Raw genomic sequence first — 26,524 nt, 5'->3', positions numbered from 1 at the left:
AGTACTTCTCATGAGGTGAAGTGAGGAAGCCTCCTAAGATTCCAAATTCAAATTTATGCCTCTTTTATGCCTCATGAATTTGGGGCTTTGAGTCTCCCTAGCATTAAAGGTTGACATCTTAAAAATATTCTTAAGTTAGAAGACTTTGATCCTTATTCATGCAAGTCAAGACATATTTTCCCTAGGATATGGTTAGACATACCCCATTATATAATCTAGGATACTCTTATAAAATACTTATCTCTTAATCATATCATTATCTCTTTGGAAAATATATGGACAAGGATTATCCCTCCCTTCTTATGAGAAGAAAAGTGGAGTAGCTTTGGCCTACAACATCATGCTCCCTTGGGAGTGTTTCTTGGACATATTTTCTATCAGAATTTCATTCTAGTATCTCTTTTGAAGATTTTCATTGTTATTGTTTTGTCACCACTAAAAAATGTCCCAATGTTACTATCTACTCTGGGGCATATGTGCTACTATATGTGGTTTATCAAGAACTATGTTGATCTTGTGGAGCCTATATAAAGTTGTTATGGAAGGATATACCTTTTGTTTGGATCAAATACCATAACACAACTTTAGAGTTGAATGGGAAAATAATTACCACTTAAATATTTGTAATTCCATATTGAAATTTTTTATTTCATGTGCATATTGATGCATTAGGCATACCACTAAGAAATGTCTTGGTTCAACTTGATGAAGGTATGATATACCATGTTATTTTTTTTCTAGTAGAAATTTATTTTTCATAGAGTGGAATTATACTACAAAGATAGATAAATTTCTTGTGGGAACATTTTATGTTGTTAAGTTTAGGAGAGGTCTCTTAAATGGATTAGTTTTGCTTCAATGAAGGAGGAAATTGTGTAAATGGGGAACAAACTAACATAAATATATTAGGGAGGAGATCCATGATAGACTCCAAGTAGAGTTGAGTCCTTGAAAAGACCAAGTTGTACATCCAATACATATTATATTAATTAAGTTCCACCTACAAATGGAAGTTTTTTGGGTTTTAAGTTGGATGAATTTCACAATATGTAAGTTGGTCAATGGTAACAACTCTCACTTTATGGGGAAATCGTAAGAGGAAAAAAACATATGGGGTGATCACCTTCATGTCATACATATAGTTCTAGCTAGTAATTTTTTTTTAATCCATGGGACAGTTTCCATGATAATAGATATTATTTTATTGCTTAGCTCAATGGGAATCTTGGGAAAACTTCCTTGTTATTGGAAAGGATGAAAATTAAATCCTCATGAGTTCATGGTCAATTGGACCTAGCTTCTTCTAAACATACATGAAAGAATGTGAAGCATATTCATCTATAGTGAAACTATCAATAGTCAATATTTTCACAATCACAAGTGTCTCGAATGCAATGATATGGGTGACATGGTTTTCTACATTTTCCAAATCAAAGGTTATAATCCTAGAATCTAAAGGGTATAACCTCCAATAGTGGTTAACAAATATTTTCACTTAGAAGTGTAGGTTTGAATAACCTTTAATGTTAACATTGATGAAGGGGATTGACGCAAATATTTGAAAATATTTAAACTTTGAGAAATCATGAGTATTTTGTGTGGTTAGATTTCATAGAGGAATATTGTGCACAAAATTATTGAATCAACTTGTGGTTGATTGATGTAGAAATTTTGAATAATATAACACTTATTCACAGAGATTATCCTGACTATACACTATTTGTGGAATGCATTCATAATACATAACCTCCTCTACCATTGATCATCAATTTGCAGAATTAAGAAACAATCGCATGTGCAAATTGAAACATCAATCACACATATCAACACAGTATGTATTGGGGAAAGCATATAGCTAAAAACCCCCAACTATCTGTATATTATAATGATAGAGAACATGTAACAATACATAGTACGACACTCCTCACAAGTACTCAGTACTATCTCCACCTGCTACACACGAACTAGCTCAGATCTGAACAAGTCACGGGTTCAAATCTCCTCCACTGTTTTCCTGCCTCTACTGTGCAATCCAAGTTGAGAATAGATCTCATCCAAGTTCGAACTCCCTTGGCCTGTACTGCACAATCCTCATTGGCAATCTCAATCAATGATTGTGCAAATCTCATGCACAGCTATAGTCACAACTGATAGTAGTCTCACCCTTTTACCCACCTCTGACACTTGTCTCCACTGAACTGTCCATGCACTGAGTTAACTGATGTATTCTTTAGTTGATTTATGAGTTAATAATTAGTGAATCAATTAATAGTTAATTCACATCACTCATCACTAGTGTATTTGGCAGTTAGACTAAATACAACTAGTTCAACTAAGTCAAACTGAACACAACTCCATCAACTCCTCAATCAACTCCACCAAACTCAATCACTTGATTTCTAACTGAAGTCCATCATGCAATAGCTCAACTAACCCATAGGAAAATCATATTTCCTTCTGGAAATTACATGTGCCACATCCGTAGCTTGAACTAAAGTGCTGCAAGAGGATAAGATAATGTTTATAGTCCAAATATTATTAAGAGCTAATAATATTCGACTGTTCTATTTTTAGACTGGTAGTCTAAAAATAGACTCCGCCCATATGTCTAAAAATAGAGGTCCATCTATTTTTACCAACATGACCAATCATCCATAAATAGCATCCTGCAACTCATAGACCATGACCCATATGTCTAAAAATAGACTTTGCGCCAAAAATAGCCTGTGGGCCCACTTAGTGAAGGAAACTTCTTTTCACTAAGCTCCATCATCTTGTTGCATTTTCAACACTCCCTCTCAACAAGATATGGATTATCTGCAACCCCTATCCTGCCTTTGTGGTATTCAAATTTGCTCCTGGTGAGTGCCTTCGTCAAGATATCAGCATCCTGATCCTCCATGGGAATGTATGAAAGTAACATGATTCTCCGCTGCACACAATATCTGATATGATGGTACCTGATGTCGATGTGCTTGGATCTATCATGAAATAATGGATTAGCCGAGAGTTTAATGCAACTCTGGTTATCACAATAAATCACAGTAGGCTCCAAGTGTGACCTGAACAACCCGACCAGGATCTTCCTCATCCATATAGCCTCGCATGCAGCCAAACTTGCTGCCATATACTCGGTCTCTGCTGAACTGAGTGCCACGGATCTCTGCTTCCTACTGTACCAAGAAACTGCTGTCGACCCGATACTGAAGATCCCTCCAAATGTGCTCTTTCTGTTCGTTGGGCTCCCTACCCAATCTGCATCCGTGAAGCCACATAGCTTCACCTCATCCTCTTGTCTGTACCACAATCCATATCCCAATGTGCCTCTGAGATAACGCAATACATGCTTTCCTGCCTTCCAGAAGAGCTTGGTTGGCTTAACCATAGCTTGTGAAAGTTGGTTAATAGCATAGCATATATCGGGTCGTGTATTGACCAGATACATAAGCGACCCCACCAACTGTCGATAAACAGTGGCATCCACTACCTCCACTGAAGTAGCATCCTCCTTCCTCCAACCTCCAGTAAGAGGAGTATCACCAGGCTTGCAGCCATGCATGTTGAACTTCTCCAGTATCTCCCGGGCATACTTACCCTGAGAAACAAATAGTCCATCACTGCGCTGCCAAATTTCCAATCCCAGGAAATAATGAAGGAGGCCCAAGTCCTTCATCTCAAACTCTCTAGCAAGATCCTCCTTGCATGAAAGTATCAACAGCTCATCTCCCGTCAAAATCAAATCATCTACATAAAGTATAATGATCAGCAACTTACCCTCCACCATAATCTGGTATAGGTTAGGATCCGCCTCACTCTTGGAGAATCCAAGTCTGGTGAAATAACTGTCTACCCATGTGTACCAAGCACGAGGTGCTTGTTTCAACCCATACAGCGCTCTCTTGAGCCTGCACACATGCAACTCGCTGCTGAAGATCTCGAAACCTTCGGGATACTCTATGTACACCTCCTCCTCAATGACTCCGTTGAGGAACACAGTCTTCACATCCATCTGATGGATGTGCCACCCCATCTGCGCTGAGAGAGCAAGAATCGTCTGTATGGAAGAATACCTTGCGACAGGTGCAAAGGTCTCCTCATAATCGATCCCCTCTATCTGTGAGAAGCCTCGGGTAACAAATCTTGCCTTGTAATTCTCCACACTCCCGTCAGCTGCCTGCTTCACTTTGTAGATCCATCTCGAACCCACCACTGATTTCCCCTCTGGTCTTGGGACAATCTCCCATGCACTGTTTCTGACAATCGAATCATACTCTTCCACCATGGCATCTACCCATGCGGGATCCTCCACAGCTTCCTCGAAAGAGGATGGCTCAGTCACGACACATTTTCTCACAAGATCCATGTATCTAGTGTACCGATCAGGTGATTGTCTCTATCTGTGCTGTGCTATAGGTGGTCCTACAACCTTCTCTGCATCTTGAGCCAGTCGCTCAGCTTCTGTAGTGCAATTTCGCCCTCTGATGGTTGGCGCTACATGAGTGGTCTCTTCCACTCCATGAACTTCATCTTGTGGCTGATCCACATCCTGAAGCTCATCCTTAGGAACTAATCTCCTCATCTGCATGCAAGTGTGGCTCCCTCTCAAGCGAACACTTCATGGCTTTCTCCTCCTGAAATTTGATATCCCATCACACAACAGTCTTGCGACTGTCTAGCAAATACACACGATAGTTGTGTGGCGTATCAGTGTACCCCACAAATATCCCAACCTCTGCATTCAGCTTCAGCTTCTTCCTGGCATCCTTCGTCACATGGATGTAAACAAGAGAACCAAAAATCCTCAAATGGGAAATATCAGGCCTCTTACCAGAATAAGCCTCCTCGGGTGTACTCATGCCAAGTATCTTGTGAGGACAACGGTTCTGCACATATATTGCAGTATTGCATGCCTCTGCCCACAAGTGAAGGGGTAGGCCCTGATCATGCAACATCGCCCGTGTAGCACCCACGATCGTTCTGTTCTTCCACTCAGCAACCCCATTCTGCTGTGTGTTATGGGGAGCTATGAGCTCTCTTCAAATCCCTTCTGCGCTGCAGAAGTCCTTGAACTCTCCAGAGATGAATTCACCACCATCGTCGCTCCTAAGAGCCTTCACCTTCTTCCCCGATTCCTTCTCGACCAGTGCTTTGAACTCACAGAACTTTGAGTATGTCTCGCTCTTCTTCTGCACGAAGAAGATCCAGCACTTTCGAGAGAAATCATCAACAAAGATCACATAGTACTTGTTCTTTGCTGTCGAAGCTACTGAGAAAGGTCCACACACGTCTGTGTGAATTCTCTCAAGGATCGTCGTGGCGCGACTATCCTTCTCGTGAAAGGTGGCTTTCACAAATTTTCCCAAAGTACACCCCTTGAACTGATCTGACTGTGCAAGAGTTCCTTTAGGAAGCCCAGTAGAAATTTGTTGTAGTATCTTCAAGGCTCCATGGTGAAGGTGGCCCAATCTCCGGTGCCACAGCTCGCCATCATCCCAGCTCACCAATACTTCTACCTTGCATGCCATTGTTGCACAACCATCTACATGCAATTGATAAAGGTTCTTGACTCGAACCCCTATCTTCCGGGTTTCTCCAGTTGTCTTACTGCGCAAGAAAGCCTTTCCCTCGCTAAATACAACATCATATCCCTTGTCTTCTAACATCACCACAGAGATAAGATTCTTCTTCAATCCTGGAACATGCATCACTTTCTTCAATACGAAGGGTTTACTAGACTCCCTCTCAAAGGAAATGGTATCGATACCAGTCACACTGTATCTACCATCATCGCCCATCTCGATGTGCACTCCAAAATCTTTCTCATCCAGATCAGAAAACAAATCTCGATCTCCTGTCATGTGAAAAGACGCACCACTATCCAAGAACCATACCGATCCCATCACACTTGATACCAAGCATGCGATCAATGAAAAATCCAGCTCAAACTGCGAGGCTAAGGCCTCTCCCACTACAGATCCATCAGCTTGCTTATTTTTCTTCTTCTACGGACAATTTGTGGCATAATGTCCGTGCCGGTGATAGTGAAAGCACTTCACCCTGGACATGTCCTACTTCTTGCCTTTCGCACCAGAATGAGAAGCTTTCTTGTTCTTCCCCTTCTTTTCTTTGGCAGCCAAAGCACAGTTTTCTTCATCAGATGCCTTTGATGAAGATCCGTCCCTAGTATTCCGCCTGATCTCCTCTTGCACAAGATCAGACCAAAGTCTCTCCCATCCTGGCAATTTCTCCCGACCATTGATAGAGTCCTGATAGGAATGCCAACTCTTTGGAAGACCAAGGAGAGCCAAGCTCACCAAGTCCTCATCATCGACAGTCACCCCCACACTTCCCAGCTCATCCCGACATTGGGTGAACTTCGTGAGATACTTGGGCATACTGTCTCCTTTCTCACACTTAATGTTTCTGAGTTTATCCTTGAGCGCCAACTTCCTCTGGTCGCTCTTGCTTTGGAATAAATCTATCAACGCTTTCCACATCAAGTATGGAGAAGCCTTTCCATGCAGCCTGGATACAATGTGATCCTTCACGCCCTCCAACAGAATCCTTTGACACTTTGTTGTTTTCTTTTTCCAAACCTCAACTTGAGCAGCATTAGTAGGCTTTGGGACCTTAGCCTCTATGAACTCCTTCAACCCATTGTCATCTAACACCGCCTCCGTACTGTCTTTCCATGCAATATAATTCGAGCTGCATTCAAGGGCATACTCCAATCGCAATCCGTTGAAAGACATTTCAACTTCGACACCAAGAAAACACTGCTGCAAATTCGAATTCCACCAGCTCAAAACTCAACCGCTTCTGATCTAAAATTCATGAGAACAAAGTATTTCTCGTACAAAGATTGACTGTATGGGAATTTACTGGATATATCACCTTCCAAAAGAAGGATGAATCCAGAGGCTACCTGGCTCGATTATAGACTCTGCCTGAAGAAATAAAATGTAATCACTTTCTGAATAATAGATCTGATGATCAACTTTGCTCTGATACCATGTAGAAATTTTGAATAATATAGCACATTCACAGAGATTATCCTGATTATACACTATTTGCGGAATTCATGCATAATACATAACCTCATCTACCATTGATCATCAATTTGCGGAATTAAGAAACAATCGCATGCGCACATTGAAACATCAATCACACATATCAACACAGTATGTAATGGGGAAAGCATACAACTGAAAACCCCCAACTATCTATATATTATAATGATAGAAAACATGTAACAATACATAGTACAATACTCCTCATAAGTACTCAGTACTATCTCCACCTGCTACACACAAACTAGCTCACATCTGAACAAGTCATGGGTTCAAATCTCCTCCACTGTTTGCCTACCTCTAGTGCGCAATCCAAGTTGACAATAGATCTCATCCAAGTTAGAATTCCCTTGGCCTGTACTGCGCAATCCTCATTGGCAATCTCAATCAATGATTGTGCAAATCTCATGCATAGCTATAGTCACAACTGATAGTAGTCTCACCCTTTCACCCACCTCTAACACTTGTCTCCACTGAACTGTCCATGCACTGAGTTAACTGATGTATTATTTAGTTGATTTATGAGTTAATAATTAGTGAATTAATTAATTATTAATTCACATCACTCATCACTAGTGTATTTGGCAGTTAGACTAAATACAACTAGTTCAACTAAGTCAAACTGAACACAACTCCATCAACTCCTCAATCAACTCCACCAAACTCAATTACTTGAGTTCTAACTGAAGTCCATCATGCAATAGCTCAACTAACCCATAGGAAAAGCGTATTTCCTTCTGGCAGTTACATGTGCCACATCTGTAGCTCGAACTGAAGTGTTGCAAGAGGATAAGATAATGTTTATAGTCCAAATATTATTAAGAGCTAATAATATTCGACTGTTCTATTTTTAGACTGGCAGTCTAAAAATAGACTCCGCCCATATGTCTAAAAATAGAGGTCCATCTATTTTTACCAACATGACCAATCATCCATAAATAGCATCCTGCAACTCATAGACCATGATCCATATGTCTAAAAATAGACATACTCTAAAAATAGACTTTGTGCCAAAAATAGCCTGCAGGTCCACTTAGTGAAGGCGACTTCTTTTCACTAAGCTCCATCATCTTGTTGCATTTTCAACAATTGATCTATAAAGAGCCATTGGAACATCATTTGTTGTTTTCTTTCTAGACCGAAGTTTTTTCCATATTGAACATTGAATTTGAACATCCTCTTTGAAGCATTTGGTCTCCAACCTTCATACACCATTAGAAACCTACCTTATAGATAACATCATAGATATGAAAACATCCTACACTAAAGAGAAAATAAAATATCAAAGAAAACTTGTTACAATGGTAAACACATTTGAAAATGTGTAGAACTTATATCTAAACATAGATAATGTTGCTTAGTAAATTTATAGTGAAATACACACCTCCTCCACAAAACAACCTTGACTTAGAACTTTGATAACCTTGTTAATCAAAGCCGCTTCCACCTATGAGATGGTGAAATACGTGAGAAATGGTTAAGGAATGGGAAAGGTTGTAGTTATGTATTTTTATTATGTTGTATTTAGAACCAAAGCAATTATGGCTCTCACTACATTGAAATGTCACAAACTTGGAGATAGAGTGAAAGACCCCTCAAGAGAATAATAAATCGTCATTGACTTTGCTATGTTGTAAAGGCTGCATAATCTTGTAGACAATACAAATATGCTCTTGAAAAAATAAGAAATCATCGTTAGTTGAAATTGCCATATTAAGAGCTATGCATTAGAAAGCTTCAAAAAGTTTCAACCAATTGTTATCCTTAACACATATTTTTAGTGATTAACAACTCCATTACCCATGACATCTACACAAAAATTCATAAGACTCAAACCAACATAAAAATTCAAAAGACTTAGAAGCAAGAGGAAAATATAAAAGAATCTAAACAAAGATGAAAATCCTTGTGAGTTTCAAGTGTATGATACCCACAACAAAAAGAATAAAACCCTTGTCTAATGATCCCAAACATTACAAGGTTTGATGTGCAAATATGAGGGAATAGATTAAAAATTGGCATGCTTGTTGCAACTCAATGGTTAGAAAATGAAACAAAGAGTATGCAAAAGGGATACATGCATGAAAAATGTGGAGCTTGAGGTGGAGAGAAAGAGGGTACTCCAAATGTGTCTAGGATTTAGGGGAAAAAGGAGTGGATAACCCTAGAGTCATAACTCACATGTCCCATTGAAACAACATAAGAATATGGAGTTAAGACTACAATTGGCATGCACATGAACACAAGTGTAGGAATACATCATAAGAGGTGAAAAATTAAGAAACCAAAATTTGTAATTGTGGTGTTGGGATGGCGAGTGGGGGATTGTACACATTAACTCTTGGATAAGGGATAGATTAAGCCTCATTATTGCATGCCTTGAAGAATTTTTTGATGTGGCTCTATATGATCTTCTCATGATATCAAGAAAAAAGTGGAGCATGCTAACTTGGTGATGCATATCTAAGTGGATTTTTAGGTATGATGTGGTGCCATATAAGCACCTTGTGGGTGTACTAATTGATCTCCAAACTTATGGCCCCTCTTGATGAATATGATCCATAGATAGTTGGCAATCCCACATCACCCTTTAATATTTTAATTCAATTTTACAATTTTGTTGAATTCCGATAATTTTTCCTACTATTTAACAAAGGGAAAATGGATGACAACACAGAGGCCAAGCATAAATCCAGGGGGATGCTTGTTAGATTCAACATGATGACCAAGAATTAGTAATGACAAGGACCCAATTGACATGGTCAACTATGATCAATGAAATCCAATATTTTCAAGTCCTATATAAATAACATTTGAAGATGCTTTCAGTAGCTTGAGAGTGAATAGCTTGGAATAGATTATTAATAGGGAGTTTGGAGTAGCTCAATAGCTAGGAGCTTAGGATAGTTGGTGGAAGAGCTTATAGTTTTAGTTTGGGTGTTTTGATAGCTTGAAAGCATGGAAGAAATGGTGGATCTAGAAAGAAGATCACATATCTAAAATAACAAATCTAAGAATAGGTTTAGAGTATAACTTAATTTTGACTATGTATATTGGGAGTTTTTTGGAGTATTTTGATTAATAATTTGTAGTTGGATATAGATTTTAGATTCTATTAATTAACATGTACTATAATTGTTGTTGGTGTTTTTTTCTTATGAATTGAGTATATGAGTTGATAAATAGTAATTTATTATTGTTTAATGCATATCATATTTGTGTTAATTCTTCCATTACTTTTCCCATATATTATGAGAGGTAGCCAATAGCTACATCATGTGGTATTAAACTAGGAAGAACAAATGGTGAAGACAATTCCAACAAAAGAGAATGTTAAATAGTGTTTTCTAGGGCGAGAAACAAAGCCAGCATGGTGATTGGGTAGATGTTGTTGAAATATACAAAATGAGTTGCATGAAATTGAAAAAAATATGGCATAAAAATGGATTACACAAGTTTGAAGAAGTAGAGGAGACATCATGTTAATGAGAATGATTTCCCAAGAATATTGCAAAAAGTTTTAATGTGGTTGGAAACCTGAGAAAGATCCAAAGTAAAGGAACCATTAGATATGTGAAGGTTGAAAGCAAAGCATGAAACTCCTAAAGAGAAGGTAGAATAAAAGTTTGGACTTGAAGATAGAATGAAAAAAAAACATGATGAGCTTGGGAGAAAATTGGTGGTTGAATAGTCCTATGTATTTGGAGCTCAACACCTAATGAGTTAAAAATTGGATTGGGTATATGCAATAATATTTTGAAAATAGACAAATTAAAGACTCTAAGATAGTGAATTTTGAATACATGAGGATGAGATGATGTGCATCCACATGGCAAGATAATCTATATTTAGTTAGATAGAGTAGAGGAAAAAAAAGGTCAATTATAGAATTTTTAAAGTCTCCATTAGGAATAGTTTTATAAAATATGATGAAGAGAATATTACTAAATTTGTGAATGGTTTTAATTCATCCATTCAAAACGAAATTGGTATGTTGGGGGTGTATTCTATCATTTATGAAAGAGACTTATGGCTTATCCTTATGGGATGAAAAGCACCTATTGAGAAGATGACACAGTGTGAAGGGTAAAGGAATGATAGAAAGGTGAAGAGGTGATTAGTATGTTGAAAATACAATTGGTAGAATGATATACCCATGTAGATGGAGAGAATAAACAATGCATACATGAAGATAAAATACGTGAAGCGAAATATGATGTGAAGAGAAAGTGTGATTAGCTAGAGGGTGTTCCTATAATACTGTGGCCAACTATAAGCATGAAGAATTTTTTATTGATCGCATGGTGGAGGGGAATGTGATTGAGTGCATGCCATAAGAACTATAGGAGAGAAATGCAATAATGTGCACTTTGGAAAGGTTGCAATGGAGTGGAGTATAACTGGAGGTGCCATTGGAGGAGATGTCAATAGGGATTTTCACTCTCTTACTTCTTTGTGTTGATTTGTGCATAGGAAGATGAGAATGTGAATGTGGTTAAAGATGACTATGAATACTAAAGAGTCAAAGGATAAAAAGTAGTTGAGAAGATCTTTCAAGAGGATGAGAAGATGGAAAATTACAACCAAATATTATGACAAATTATTTGTATGGGGATGGAGGAAACATGCAATGAAGATATTGTTATTTTGGATAGCAATAGACAAGGAAATTGTGACTATATAATAATTCTACAAGTTTTAGATGCATTGACAAAAGTCGAAGAAGATTGCTTGGTAGAAGCTTACCCCTATTCGGTTTAACATGGGGTTGTTGATAAACACTTTGTGATCAATTTACAACATTTTATCTAGATGATGAAGTGAGGGTAGTATGATGAAGTGTCATTCAGGGAAAATTTTAAGGATCGATACTTTACGTGTAAAAACCTTGGTGAATCTTACTAATTCTTAAATTGCCAGTTCTAAAATGTTTAGCAATATTCTTGTAAAAACATTCAATTTCTAAGGATTAAGTTTCTAGAAAATTTTGGCAAATTTAGAATGAATTACATTTATCAAATAGAATTAGGTCTCATTTTATTAAAAAAATGGAAATCAATGAATCTATTTTTTAGAAATAAACATGGAAAGTTAGTTTATGGGAGAAATTTAGCCTCTAAAATTTTCCTTGATCTCATTACCAAAGTTTAAGAAGAAGCTAAAGGCATTCAATGGGTCAATGTGTTGAGAAAACCCAAAGAAGAAGATGCCATCAATAGGGATGACAACCAAGAACTTGCAATAGAAACAAGAGATATATATCAAGTGTGCCAAGCATTTGCAATAATGCAGGATGATATAGAAGACATGGAGAATGTGATTGATGAATTTTAATAAACAAATTGTTGCAACATTTGAGAGACCAAAGAACAAGAACAAAAAAACTAATCAAAAAGTGCAAAACATTAAACGGTACAAGGTATGGAGTTGAATAAGGAATAAAAAGAAGAAGAAGAATGTTATTGAAGACAAGCAACAATGCATGTGTAGGTAAATGAGCATCAATTGCTTGTCTATTGATTTATCAAGTAACCTTGTTAGTAGGATGTGAACAAATTTATTCACCATGGGAGTTTGATGTAAAAGCATCTTTGGGTAGTTGCAATCCCAAATTACCCAAATATATTTGAATTTATTTTTACAATTTGTTAAATTCCAATAATAGTTCCTAATATTCGATAAAGGGAAAATGGATCACAATGTAGAAATCAAGGCATAAATCCATGAGATTGTTAATTAGATTCCAAATGGAAGTGGCTAATTGATTTTGATATGGACCCAACTAACATGGCCAACTATGATCAACTAGTAATGATGTGGACCTAGTTGACATGATCAATTGTCACCAATGAACTCTAAAGGGTTCAAGATATGTAGAAGGAGCATCTGATTTAATTGAAAACAACTTTAGGTAGTTCAATAGAGAGTAGTTTGTACTATCTCAATAGTTAGGAACTTCAAGTAGCTCAATCAACGAGAGCTTCTGATAGTTGGAGGAAGAACCTAGAGTTTTACCTTGGGAAATTTGATAACTTGATAGCATGGGAGTGTTAATGGCTTAAGAAAGTATATCATGGATATGAGATAATAGAGCCAATAATAGGTTGAGAGCAATGGTAAATGCATGCATTTGAGTTTGGTTTTGACATTGAACATTTGCTTTCGGTTATATTGTTGTAAGAATTTGTAATTGGATACACAGACCTAAAGCATGTGACACCATTGACATAGATTTCAGAGTTTATTATCCAACACATATATATTGTTGTTGTCGACATTTTTATTTATAAACAATAATATTTTATTATTATTTAATAGATATCATATTTGTATTATTACATCCATATTCTTGTTGTATATGTTAAGAGGCAAAATGTAGCTATACCACCTCTTCCTTAACACATAATAGTTAAAAGGTAAAGACAAAATGAAAGCATAAATAATTAATAAAATATTAAGCGATTTGCCAATATAAACAAGCTAGATGATGTATTTTCTCTTAAAAAATTTACCCAAGAAAAACAGATAATAAATATCTTATAATGTATTTAGTTAGTTGATTAAATTATTTTTTAATAATATTATATAATTAAAACTTTATCATTTAGTAAATTATACAAAGTTTAATTTTTTTAATTTTTTTTAAATTTATAAAAAAACATGTGATTTTATTTAATTAATCAAAAATTATATCATGGGAATTTCTCATTTTTCCTTTTCTCCTTTTTATCAAGGTTACCCACTGTTCGAAAAAAAAATACTGTTTTTTGTTGGATTGGATGGAAAAAGCAGCCATTAGGACTACCTTTGGAACTATGCTTTGAAGTTTCACCCCCTTTAAAGGTATTGCAATGAACAACAACGTTTGAAGTTTGACCCCCTTTAGAGAACTATGCTTTGAAGTTTGACCCCCTTTAAAGGTATTGCAATGAACAACAACGTCTAGGCAAAATTCTCACAGGAATCCTGCAAAATATTTTTGAAGAAATCCATTCTTAAGAGGTTTGGATTCCCTACAATCAAGAACCTTGGGCATCTAGATTTTGAAAACTTTAACCTAGATTTCTAAACATTTCTGCCAAATTCTCTTAAAAGCATGGAAGAATTTTCATTGTTTTCCCAACCAAATAATGGCGTCAAAAAAAACTAACAATTGCAACCACGATAAATCAAATTACAACACAATTTCGTTAATTAAATGAAGTGATGCGGCTGTTGATGTTGTTCACACATGTGAACAATGCCTCATCTCTTCGATTACCACATCAAGATGAGTTTGCCTTACTCGACAAGTATCTGCTGGCTCTGCCAAGAAGGGGCTCCTATCATCGTCAATCGGCAATGAATCTCACCATTACAGCCGGCGATGGTTCTCGCGTTCGTCCACATTCTGCACCATTGCTGCTACTGCCATACCAACATGTTGCTTCTGGCCATGGAGTCACTTGCATTTGGTATGTTGGCTTTGTCTCGAATTTTCCACAAAATATCTGCAAACATAGAAGAAATTGGGGCACAAAGAGCAACGGTAGTATAAATGTCGTTTCCTTGGTTCAGAGAGAAGAAAGATCACCCAAACTTAATGTTTTTAGAAGTAAGGGCTCCCCACAATCCGAAATGCAATTTACCCAACCCAATTATCAGTCAGACCTGCGATGTGTAGCAATTCCAGACTTCAGAGATAGTATCCCCAAATCTCCTTCTCTGGGAGGGAACCCTGGCCATGAATATGAATATGATGATTCATCGGAGGAATTCAACGAAGCCCAAGACAATAAAGTGCTGAAAGTACTGAGTAGAGCAGGTAAACTTGCAAAAGCCGTCCGACATCTGGAGAAAATGGCGGAAAGGAATCACATTCCGGATGTTAAGGCTTGCACAAGGCTTATTCGTGGCTTGTGCAAAGTTAGCAGAATCACGAAAGCTAGTAGGGTCCTGGAGCTCTTGTTGAGGTTGGGCTGTGTACCTGATGCTCTATCTTATAGTCTGGTAATTGCTAGGATGTGCAAGATGGGACACCTGCAACGTATTACTGCGTATCGACATTTAGATGAGATATGTGAGCGTGGATACCCTCATCTCGAGGTTATATATAATGCAGTATTGAGAACACTCTGTAAACAAGGTGAATTGAAACACGCTTTGGAGGTTATGAATCGACTGTTTCAAAAGGGTCTGCTTCCGAATGTCACCACTTACAGCATAATTGTTGTAGCAACCTTCAGGGAATATGGAGCGGATCGGGCTTTGGAGCTCTTTGATGATATGATGAATATGGGCTGCGTTCCTAATTTGATTACGTACAATCTTATGATCAATGGGATCTGCAAAGAAGGCAGACTGGACATGGCATTCAAGTTTCTTCATGATATGCAATCAAAAGGATGTCAACCCGATGTGATTAGTTATAATACTTTGTTGCAGGGCCTGTGCGCTGAGGGCAGATGGGGGGAGGCAGAGAAAGTTTTATCTGATATGCGTGATAGAGGTTTCGCTCCTAATGTTGTCAGTTACAATATTCTCATCCATTTTCTCTGCCAAGAAGGGCGGTTGGCTCAAGCAATCGATGTCCTGGAGGAGATGCCGAGGAAGGGGCTTACTCCTGATGCCTTGAGTTACAACCCAATCATCGATACATTTTGCAAGGAGGGAAGGATGGATCAAGCAATCGAGTACCTAGATAAAATGGTATCCAGAGGAGGCCTTCCTGACATAGTGACATATAATACAATGCTTGCAGCTCTCTGCAGGGATGGTAGGGCAGATCAAGCTTTATATATCCTTCGCCAACTAGACCAGAAGGGCCTTCGTCCCGTTCTTGTTACTTACAATACAGTGATTGATGGGCTATCCAAAAATGGCAATATAAAGCAAGCATTGGAACTCCTAGATGAGATGACTAGAAAAGGCCTTACTCCTGACGTGATTACATACTCCTCATTGGTGGGAGGTCTATGCAAGGAAGGAATGGTAGACAAGGCGGTGGCTTTTTTGAATGAAATGGAGGATAGAGGGTGTAAGCCCAATGTGGTCACATATAATGCTTTGATCCTAGGTCTATGCAAAAGACATAACATAGATCAGGCAATTAACATCTTGAGCAAAATGGTTGCAGAAGGTTGCAAACCCAATGAGAGAACTTACACTACACTTATTCAAGGTATAGCCTGCGAGGGCAGGATAAATGAAGCCCAGGAGCTAACAAATGAGTTGGTTACCAGAGGAGTAATTGTGGCAAGATCCTTGGAGTGCATAATGCGTGAATCACAGCAGAAGTAAGAGTCAGCAAACACAGGAACCTGATAAAGTTAAGGCAATATTGGACTGGTTGAATGGGTTTCACTCTAAGCGCCTAAGGCAAAATGCCAAACTAACTTCTGATGATTGCAGGCACCAACGTGACTCTCAAATTTTGTGCTGCTGCATCAATTCTAGGAGGTCCACATTCATTGCTAGTTGTTCATGATGTCCTTAACGATAAATTATTGCTCCCCTTTGACACAATTTAATGGCTAAAACTTTTGTAGCAATCCATGGCTTACCATCAGTACACATCTATGACAGTATTGGATAAAATATGAGTGTGTCTCAATTTCACCTTCTTACACTCATGAAACCATTGTACAATGAATTTGACATGCCTATTGCTGCTAGATTCAGAATAATGAGTGGTTTCCATGCAGTGGGGTTTCATTTTTTTGAGACACGTCGACCTAAACAGCAGAGCAGTTGCAACTTAGTTTTGGCCAAATGACAAAAGTTAACCCAGTTGCCAAACTAGTGCATAACTTGAAACCCATTACTATCTTGAGTGCCTTATTTCTACGAGAGTCACAATGAGGATGACATTACTTATGTCAAATTCAACCCTTTTGTCATGCCTCTGTCATGAGACCTGTGCTCTATCAAGCAAGAATCACTATCTCGGTGAGAAAGATTATGTTGGTGCTGGTAGCCTTCTGTACGCTCATTTTTATCTGTAACTCGGGTAGAGGAATTTGTGCACAAATTCTACAGACATGGAAAATTGTAATCTTCTGCAACACATTTTGTTTTAACTATAGCAAAGTTCTGTTTTAATCATTTTTGGTAACAATGGCAATTTGCTAAACTTTTGCAATCTTAAGTCGGGTCCTAACCGTTTGGATGGGCAGACCACGGTTAGAATGGAACCTGGTTGCTGACCAGACCAACGAACCAAAGGGCCCGGTTAAAAGATTTCAAGGCACATCACAGAATAAATGACCAAATCATGAGTAATAGCTACAGAATAGAGCTGGGCCATCAAGCTCAAGGAAAATCCATTATGGAGAAAGAAACATGTTCGCTATTGTAATTAGAGATAAAACTAGAAGATATCATAGCAAGTTGGTTGTTAGTTGGATATTAGGAAGTTCATGTTTTATAGTAAGTGTTTTTTTTATTTTGTTATTAAGTATGAAAATATTTGAAGTATTTTTTGTAAGTACAGTTAAAATTTAGAATATTGGATTGGCAGTTTTATTGCAATTTTGTATAAATTCATTACTCTAAAGTAATAGATGATTTTTACCTTCTGTGTTTTCATCCTCCCAATTTCTATATATTTTTGTTCATCATATACCATAATTTTAACATGGGTTCAAATTGATAGCAGCAATGGCATATTAGAGAATAGTGGAAAAGTTTAAAGTTGAGGATTTCCAAACATTTAAAGTGAATGATTTCAGGCCCTTAGAATAAAAAGAAAGCATCTAAGCTCGCTCCTTAATGGTCACTGTGATAATCGTAGCTATAAGGTGCCATGGGAAGCCAGAAACAAGCGATGGGATGGAGACTAACTGAGGAATCTGGGAAGGAGGATCCTGGTGAGAGAAGCAATTATGCTTGACTGAGAAAGGTTTTATGAGGTGTATTTTGGAATCAAAGCCTTCTGAAAGTTCAAAGTAAAATTGGGAGTTGTAGATTGTTGAAAGAGTGAGAGTCGCATGAAAAACAAAATGTTGTCAAGTTCTTATGAAAAGGCAAATGTTGTTAATGTGATGTCAACAATAGCTCACTTGATAAAGCATGGGTAGTTCAATTGGTAAAGCATGTAAATCTGTTATGTAACATATTATGAAGTTCTTGCTTCAATCCCTGATTAACCAATGCTCACGTTAGGGGTAAGCGCGGTGCACTTAGTGGTTACAGTAATAGCATACAGAATCGACCCTGTGTCTTGTGAATCTTAAACCACCCTAATTGTTGATTCCACTAGTAAAAAAAAAAAAGGAAAATGATGACATGTTATAACCTATGTTGCACTGGTTTTGGGGATGGGGAACGGCGTGGATGGGTGATGAGTCCTCAGAACAGCGAGCACACCCCCAAATTTTCAAGGGACGGAAATATATATATATATATATATATATATATATATATATATATATATATATATATGCAGAATTCAATATTAACATTTGTAGTTGTTTCAAGCTAGTATTATGCACAACCCTTACACTCGCTAATTAAAATCTCAAACAATTTGAAAATGGGTTGAGTGACATTCCATTATTGGCCACTAGACATGACCTTTAGCTTAAAGAAACTTAAGCGTAACTACTTTAAATTTGTAATAAGGTCCATGAACAATCTATCAAGGAGAACTGTCTTTATATTAGTTTTTTTTCCTCATATTTCTTGTAAATGATGACTATGTTAAATACAAAGGCATTCCTTTTTCAATAGGTTTTGCAAATTTTTATAGTTGTGTAGAAAACCACTATAAAATAATTTGGTTTTCTAATGATATTAAATTCATATTTCAGATTAAGAATGGGATTGAATAGGAATTTATTTAAATATCTAGTACTCAATCCAATTCACAACTATCTAATTGTTTTCACAATGCTTGGGGTTGGGATGATGGAAGCACTGAACTTGAATAAGTCCTTGAAATCCACATACAATATGTAAACGCTGAGATGATCTTAAGAAATAACAAGAAAAATAACCACAAGGATCATCCTTTTAAAAGTTGCATTTTCTGTTTTCTTGACATGGAGGGTGCTTTTTGTAATTTTACCATTGAAAATCCAAGACCTAAATCACTAGAAATCCAAAATGAAACCCATCATACAAAATCCATGTTTTGAGCTACATCTTGTACAAAAAATTTAGATTCAATGCATTCCAAGAAAAATGAATAGAAAAAATGATCATATTGTTCAATCATCAATGTCCATGATTGTCAAAACTGAAGCTTTGCACTTGGATTATCCCTAAAACCTTCCAAAACATCCCTGAAATCTGCCCAAAAAACCCTTGAAATCTGCCAAAAACATCCCTGAAATATGTCCAAAACATCCCTGAAATCTGTCCGAAACGTCTTGGGGATGGCTAGCAAGTTCCCAAGTCCCCAATGGAGTCCCCAATAATTTGGGGATGTTTCCCAAGGGTTCGAAAGTCCCCAAAATGCGGGACGCAGGGTACACGAGTATTTTTGGGGGGCGGGTCCTCATACAACATAGGTTATAACATGTTGTAACCAACCATGGAAAATGAAACAAATGAGCATAATTTTTAAAAAGTAATGGAAAAAAGGTTTCATTATTACCTTCAAAACTTAGAGAGATAAAGGTTTACTACTTAATTATGTTAACACACCATTTACATCACATTGTAGTAATTGGTGTTATTTACCAAATACTCTTTATATCATCTCAAATTACAACTTTAAACTTCAATAATCCCAATCATGCAACTCAAAGAGATAGGAGGAAAGACCCATTTCTAAAATTAATCCAAAGTCAAAATGTGCCCTTAGTTTGATCCTTGATGCTCGTGCGTTTATGCTTCCCCGCAAGTGCTACCACATACTCGATCCTTTCAATGGGGTGTGGTTACCTAAAACATGTGAACAAGAGAATGTTCTAATGCACTGAGCCCTGGATAGTGCTCCGTGGCTGCACAAAACTTGTAAATTGAACATTCCAATGAAGTTGAAATGCTTCGTTTGGTTGGTGGCCCATAACAGAATACTCACTTGGTACAACCTCCTAAAAAGAGGATTCCAGGCCCCAATAAACGTGCTTTATGTAAAGACAACCCTGAAGACACTTTTCACTTCTTCCTAACTTGCCCATTTGCAGTTTCGGTATGGAGAGGTGTCCTACGCTCCCTCAACATTCAGGCAGAATGGGACTCGAGCTCAATTGAAGGATGCTTATCTCAGTGGATCCAAAAATATAGGCCATATAGAACTTTACCCTTCTACATTCTCTGGGGCGTCTGGAGAAGCAGGAATGGAAAAAATTTCGAACAATCGACGCCAAAAGTAAGAGACACCTTCATTAAGATCACAACTTATTTCTCCAAAATTGGACCAACGAGGGAGAAGCTGATGAATAGGACTTATTTACTCAAGGACGTCTGGGCTCATTACCCTGTGGTTTTCTTCGAAGGAGCCTCCAATAACAGGATATGCAACAGTGGGGTCTTCTTTGTAATGAAGCATGGCACCTCTTTCCATTTCAGTTGGTCATGTGGCACTGGCACTAATAACAGAGTCGAGCTGCTAGCTCTATGGGGAGCTCTTTCTTGTGCAAGCTGGCTCGCCATCGACGACCTGGCAATTTTGGGAGACTCAAAAGTGATTCTGGACTGGATTCAACAGCGATAATCTCTCGGACAACCCTCTCTCTCCTTCTGGTTGCGGCTCTGACAAGCTCCTTTCAAAATATAACCTTCAATCACATCGGCAGGGATTAGAATATAGAGGCCGACTCCTTATCTACAAAGGGATACTATCTCCTGCCTAGAAAAATGTTCTATTCAACCTTTGACAGCGGCCAACTCTACAGGTCAGGATCCTCCATCTTTTGATGATCTCTTGTTTGACATTTTCAGACACATTCTCTTCAGATGTCCTTGTTTTTCTTGCCATCCTTTTCGCTCTCCTTCAGCAAATTTTGTTTTCAGAATTCTGCTCTCAACAAACCTTCTTGGAGCTGAGAGGAAAGCATCATAAAAATCCTTCTTTTGCTGATTTAGATTCTTAGCAGTTCCAATAGATACAAAGTTTCATTAGTCTGTTCCAGTAGAAATTACAGTAGGATTTTTGTTGAACTTTTCAGACTCAGATCTTTTTCAGAAAATGTATATACTTTTATGTCCATGAAAGTATGATGTTTTTTTTCTTAAAAAAGAAGAAGAGAATGTTCTAAGCTCATTTATGTTGGGTCAGTGCATCACAACTCTTATAATATATATGGCATCATTTTTTGTTGAATAATTATTTGAATATGTGTGCAGCCTTCTTGGAATTATTAATTCACATAAACAAAGGTTTTCATTCAAACTCTAAAGTCACATATAAATAGAGCCCTCGTTTTCCATCAACAAACCTTGAGATTGATAGAGGTGTGTTGCTTGAGCTCCATTTGGATTGAAGTGCCTAATGCACCTATTTTATTATTGCATTATTGTATTGTTATGTTGTTGAATCGTTGTTTCATGGTACAAGAGGGTATGTTGTCGAAATTGTTGATGCAAAGTTGCAAAGTTGAAAAGAGTCATAATTGAGGAATGGCACTTGAGGAGAAAATATTTGAGCCCATCTCAAGCATCCTGTAATACTTTTATTCTTCTTGAAGTTTTAGTAAGTACGATGATCCAGATTTAAACAGGAATGCAACAAATTACAGAGATAACCATAAATACAGAGATGAGAAAACCATAAATAAAGAGATACAGCAGAAATAACACTTCATTTCATTATTGTAAAATACTGAAATATGCTTACAACCAGAAATGGAAATAAACTAGCTAGGGCGATGGTAGCTTATCTCTGAGAAGAGATGTGGTGGCTACATGCCTCTGAACTGTCTTACAATGAGGCTCGAAGGCCTATTTATTGTTGAGAAACAATGGAAAACCCTTAACATTCCAAAACCCAACCCTAGAAAATAAAATGCCAAACTGTGGGCCCCGTTTGGGTAAATTGGTATATCAACTTCCCGGGGTCGTAACTTTGGCATACGATCTCCGTTTGACGCATACAATAGCTCGTTAGAAAGATCTATCTGAGCACTACCACATTGGGACAGATTTCCCAAAAAAAGTCATTTAGGGCCTCAAAATAGCTCCGGAAGTTCAGGACCCGAAAAACTGCTAAAAATAGTAAACTGTGCTATAGTTAAGGAAACTGAAAAATTGAAAGAGACAGTTGTGGGGGTCCAAATGGGATAGGTGGGTAGCCACCAACATCCACCTGGATCATTCCTCCACCCTTAGGAAGCAATGGTCCCCATTGCATTGAGTTCCTCCCTGAGATGAGGAAGTTTTTGCTGATCTGGGTCGTTGATGAGTTGTTCTGCAATCTCTGATATGTCCAGAAATGGTGGAAAGCATGGTCGATGATGGTCCACATTAAACACTTGGTGCAGGCGAAGGAATGGAGGAATGCTATGCTTCAAAGCATTGTTTCCCGTAGCCTTGGTACTAGTGTAAGGACCATGTCGAAGTGGTCTGAGTTTTTGATGGGTTTTGGTAAGGTGTTCTCTCTGTAGATGTAACCAAACTTTGTCACCTACCTGAAACTTGTGCGGTACCCCTGTGGGTGAGGAGAATTTGTTCCTGTGTTCTGTCATGACCATATCTCTTTGCTGCTGCTGCATGGAGGAACACTTTGCGGGGGTCATGGATGTAGCAACGATCTTCCCCTTACTTTGGGAGTGAACCAAATAGGGAATAAATTTCCTAGTCTGTGATATGAGCTTGCTGCCTTTCTTGGTACTGATCAAAGAGGTGGTGGTAGGTGGGGCTACCTCCGATATCCTGTATAATGACTTATCCAAAGAAATAATAACAACGCGAGGCCTTGACTCATACACAACATGTCACCTCCACAAGTATGGCTGGCCTAATAAAACATCACACACATCCAGAGGTGTAACATCACACAATACTTCGTTTGTGAAAGGCATGATGCTGTAGGGAAGGCGACACTGCTGGTGAACTTTGAGATCTCGTCCTTCATGAGGCCACCCAATACTGTATGGCTACGGGTGTGGTGTAGTCTGTAGGCCCAATCACTTCACGACCTCTGCTGAAATGAGGTTCTTTTGGCTGCCACTGTCGACAATGAATTGCAGTGGCGAACCCTTCACCCACATCTATGAGTGGAAAAGACGCTCCCCTTCTTTTGTATTTTCGGGCTCATTTTTCTGGATCTTGGTGGTGGCAACAGTGGCGCTGGGATCCACATCAATGATCTGCTTCCCTTTGCCATTCACCTTGTCGGGTTTTGGCTCAGGGTCGGAACATGCATCTGATTTAGAAGCCTTCAACTCGGCCACCAGCGACTGCTTGGTACGACACTCACTTGTTATGAGTGGGACTCTTGTGGAACTCACACCACTTTCCTGTGTCCTTCTTCGGCTTCGTGGTGTTGTTCTTTTCTTGTGGCTTCGACGGGTTGTCTTGGGTCACCCCGCCTTGGCTTTGTCTTTTGGGCTTCGGATTTGCAGATCCAAAGTCTCGCTTCTTCTGTTTGAACTTTTGCACGATTTTGACAGCGTATCGGTATGCTGTGCCGAGTGAGGAGATGTTCAAGAACTCCATATCTTCCTGGATGTATCTATGTAGGCAACTGTTACACTAAAAAATGTCACCATGACTATTTACAGTTAGGATGACTCTATCAACAGTCATGCTACCCTCTTAGGCAAGTCTTATGCCTCTGCTTTCCATGTCAAACTCCAAAAAAGAGAGAAAGTCGTTCTAAATGTATTTATCTCTGGGGACGCAGGTTCTCTCAACCTTACCTACGGGGACGCACCCAATGTTCACAAAAGCTGCGTCTTTGGACGCTCTGTATGTAAAGGTGCAGGTGCGTCCCCCTGAAAAGGTTAAAATGCGCAAGTTTCATCTTTAAAAAGTCACTTGTGGTCATTTCTAGAGCATTCTAGAAGGTTGTTCGACGTGTATTGAGCGCCTCCAGATGGTTCATGCACTCCTACCAAAGAGGAACTTATCCCATCAATAGGGGAGCTATCCCATCCAAAGAGGGGATTATCCCATTGATGGTGGACCTGATTAACTTCCTCTTGAGCACTATAAGTACAGGCATTGGGCCAGAAGGAGAGGAGGTTGAAAGCTATACATTTCTAAGGGTAAATGCTGCAGGAATTAGGACTCCCATTTAGAAGCTTGTGAGGAGAGATTGCCATCTTTGCTTGTTCTATTTGGAAGTGGGTGAGCTTTGTCAAAGTAAAGGAGAACTCTTGATGGACCCTGGGAGGGACTTGCACAACACCAAGGCTCAGGTTGTATTTGTTCCTTTTGTTACCTATTAATGCAAATGAGTCCATTCTTCTCAATAACTTGTTATTTATGAGTTGTTTCATGTACTCCTTGGTCTATGTGTTAAATATGTTTTATTCTATGAGATTATCAAGTGTTATTTAATCGTTTGATTGTTAGTGTATGCAGGTTTCAAAGTGAAGGAGGAGCTCATCCGGATCAGCGGAGCTGGATTGCTACAACAGCGTTGGATTACAGGTAGGATCTAAACACTTGATTTCCCGTATAGTAAATGCATGTTTAGAGAAGGATTGCTCTTGTTTGTCTTGTTTGTCACTAGAGAGTCTTAGGCTCCTAGGGAGGTTGGTTGTGTCCGCACAATCGACTCTTTCCGCCTGACAAATTGGCGACTCCATTGGGGATTCCATTGATGTGAAAAGTCTTTTCCTTTGTGTGAACTTTGCTCTGAGAAAATTGGTTTATTTTTCTGGTTTTGGCTCTGTGACTTTGTCTGTGGGTGGGTTAGCTTAGGATTAGATTCTTTTTGGTTTTTCTTGAGTTTTTCAGTAGGACGCACCCTCTGAGTGTTGCACAGTGCGTCCCTGGACGCACTGTCGCTGTGTGCACAGAGCGGGCCCGCACCTGTGCTAACGGGTCGCCTACGTCCCCTGCTAAAATTTGAGAAAATTCCATTTTTTGCATTTTTGCTCTTAGATTTAGTTTTTTCTTAGTTTTTACTGCTCAGATTCATTAGTCCTTTGTCAGAGATCTTCACCTGAACTTGTTTCGATAGCATTGAGTGTTTTAGTGGATTTCATCGAAGTGTAAACCCTAGGGTTTGATTTTTGAGTAGGTCTTGTAGTGACTTTGGCGGTAGAAGTTGTCAAGCCTTAGATCTCTCTGGTTTTGTCAGCATTCTAAGAAGTCAGACCTGTCGTAAAGTCTACCTGTGTGAGCACCTTACCATTGAGTTGTCTCTTTGGGCAAATTTCGAAGTGCTTGTTGTTTACGTCTTGAATTCCATTTTACAAAAAGAACAAAAAGATTTGAGTTTTGTTTTGACTAGTCTTTTGATTCTGCATTAGCTGGTCCTTGATTTGATTTTGGTCAAGTAAAACAACCTAGAATCATCTTTGTGAGCTTTTGCCTTGTTAGGTTTGCTTAGAGTAATTTCCTTTTTGATTTGCTTGTGAGTCAAGTTTTCATAGTTTTTATAGCTTTTAAGATTGATTTTCGTTACAATAGATTTATATGCTTTATTAAAAAGAGAAAATACAAAAACATCTCCTTTGAAAAGTTTTGTTTCAAGTAGCTTTGAAAAGTTTTGAAAGAAAAAGAGTTTTTTTTCGTGCACGTAAGGAGTGGTCATGTTTGTATGCTTGAAAAGATAAAGAGAATTGTTTCTTTGATTGTCTTTATTAAGAAAGTTGCTTTTTCTAAAATTTGCATTCTCTCAACTCTCTTAGTTAAGAATTTCATTGAAAAAAGGAAAAGTAGCGTAAATCATCTTAGCTGCATCTTTGTAGTGGTTTGAGTCGAGTCTACACACCATTGGTTTCACTTCCACTACCTTTTGTCTTTAAGAAAAACCATAAAATTAACGCTTAAAGTTAAATCGACGTAGTAATTTTTATTTACTAGGGCTCTGAAACACCAATTTAGATCAGGCTAGTGTCTTGGAGTAGGTGAGTAGTTAACTCTCCAAGACAACAAAACCAAACAAGTAGCTTATCTTGTGATAGAATAAATCCAATTGTCTCATTTGTACTCTGGGAAAGCTCCTCTTAAAGGAGAAGCACGAGCTCGTGTCCGAACCAGTGAGGGGATCAATCCCCCCTCGTTGGGAACGACGCCAGACACGCACGTATTACAAACGGTAAACCTCGGATTAACCATTGTCGAGGAGCCAGGGGTCACTTGTCGGTAAACCTTGGATTATTGTCAAGGAGCCGGCAAGGGGATTGAGCTTGCTACTCTGCCCTTGCGTGCTGTCGGAGTTTAGACTGTTCCCCCAGGTGCATTTGTTGCGATTGGTAACCTTAGTGACCATTATCTTTAGGATTCTACCGAGGTGACGGTGGAGGGAAGGTCCCACTGTACCTGGAGCAGACGTCGGCTAGACTCACTTGGATTTTCTGGGGGGTTCACTTCACTCGAGACGGTTAAAGTGGAGGAACTTGGTCCAGTCT

The 26,524-nt window shown here is 38.4% G+C and overlaps 1 protein-coding gene across 1 annotated transcript; it reads left to right on the top strand.

Annotated features, from left to right (window-relative positions):
- The first annotated feature begins 14,302 nt into the window (after positions 1–14,302).
- On the top strand, positions 14,303–17,494 carry LOC149228411 (uncharacterized). Its single transcript, XM_089378192.1, has one exon. The coding sequence runs from the start codon at positions 14,412–14,414 to the stop codon at positions 16,347–16,349; it is 1,938 nt and encodes a 645-aa protein (XP_089234318.1). The 5' UTR covers positions 14,303–14,411; the 3' UTR covers positions 16,350–17,494.
- Positions 17,495–26,524: the final 9,030 nt, after the last annotated feature.

The sequence above is a fragment of the Pinus tabuliformis genome, chromosome J, assembly GCF_031772625.1.
Source record: "Pinus tabuliformis cultivar Carrire ecotype Pingquan chromosome J, CPIR1, whole genome shotgun sequence".
In the NCBI taxonomy this organism is placed as follows: Eukaryota; Viridiplantae; Streptophyta; class Pinopsida; order Pinales; family Pinaceae; genus Pinus; species Pinus tabuliformis.
The sequence above is the reverse complement of the archived record's forward strand: the minus strand, read 5'-3'. Positions and strand labels throughout refer to the sequence as shown.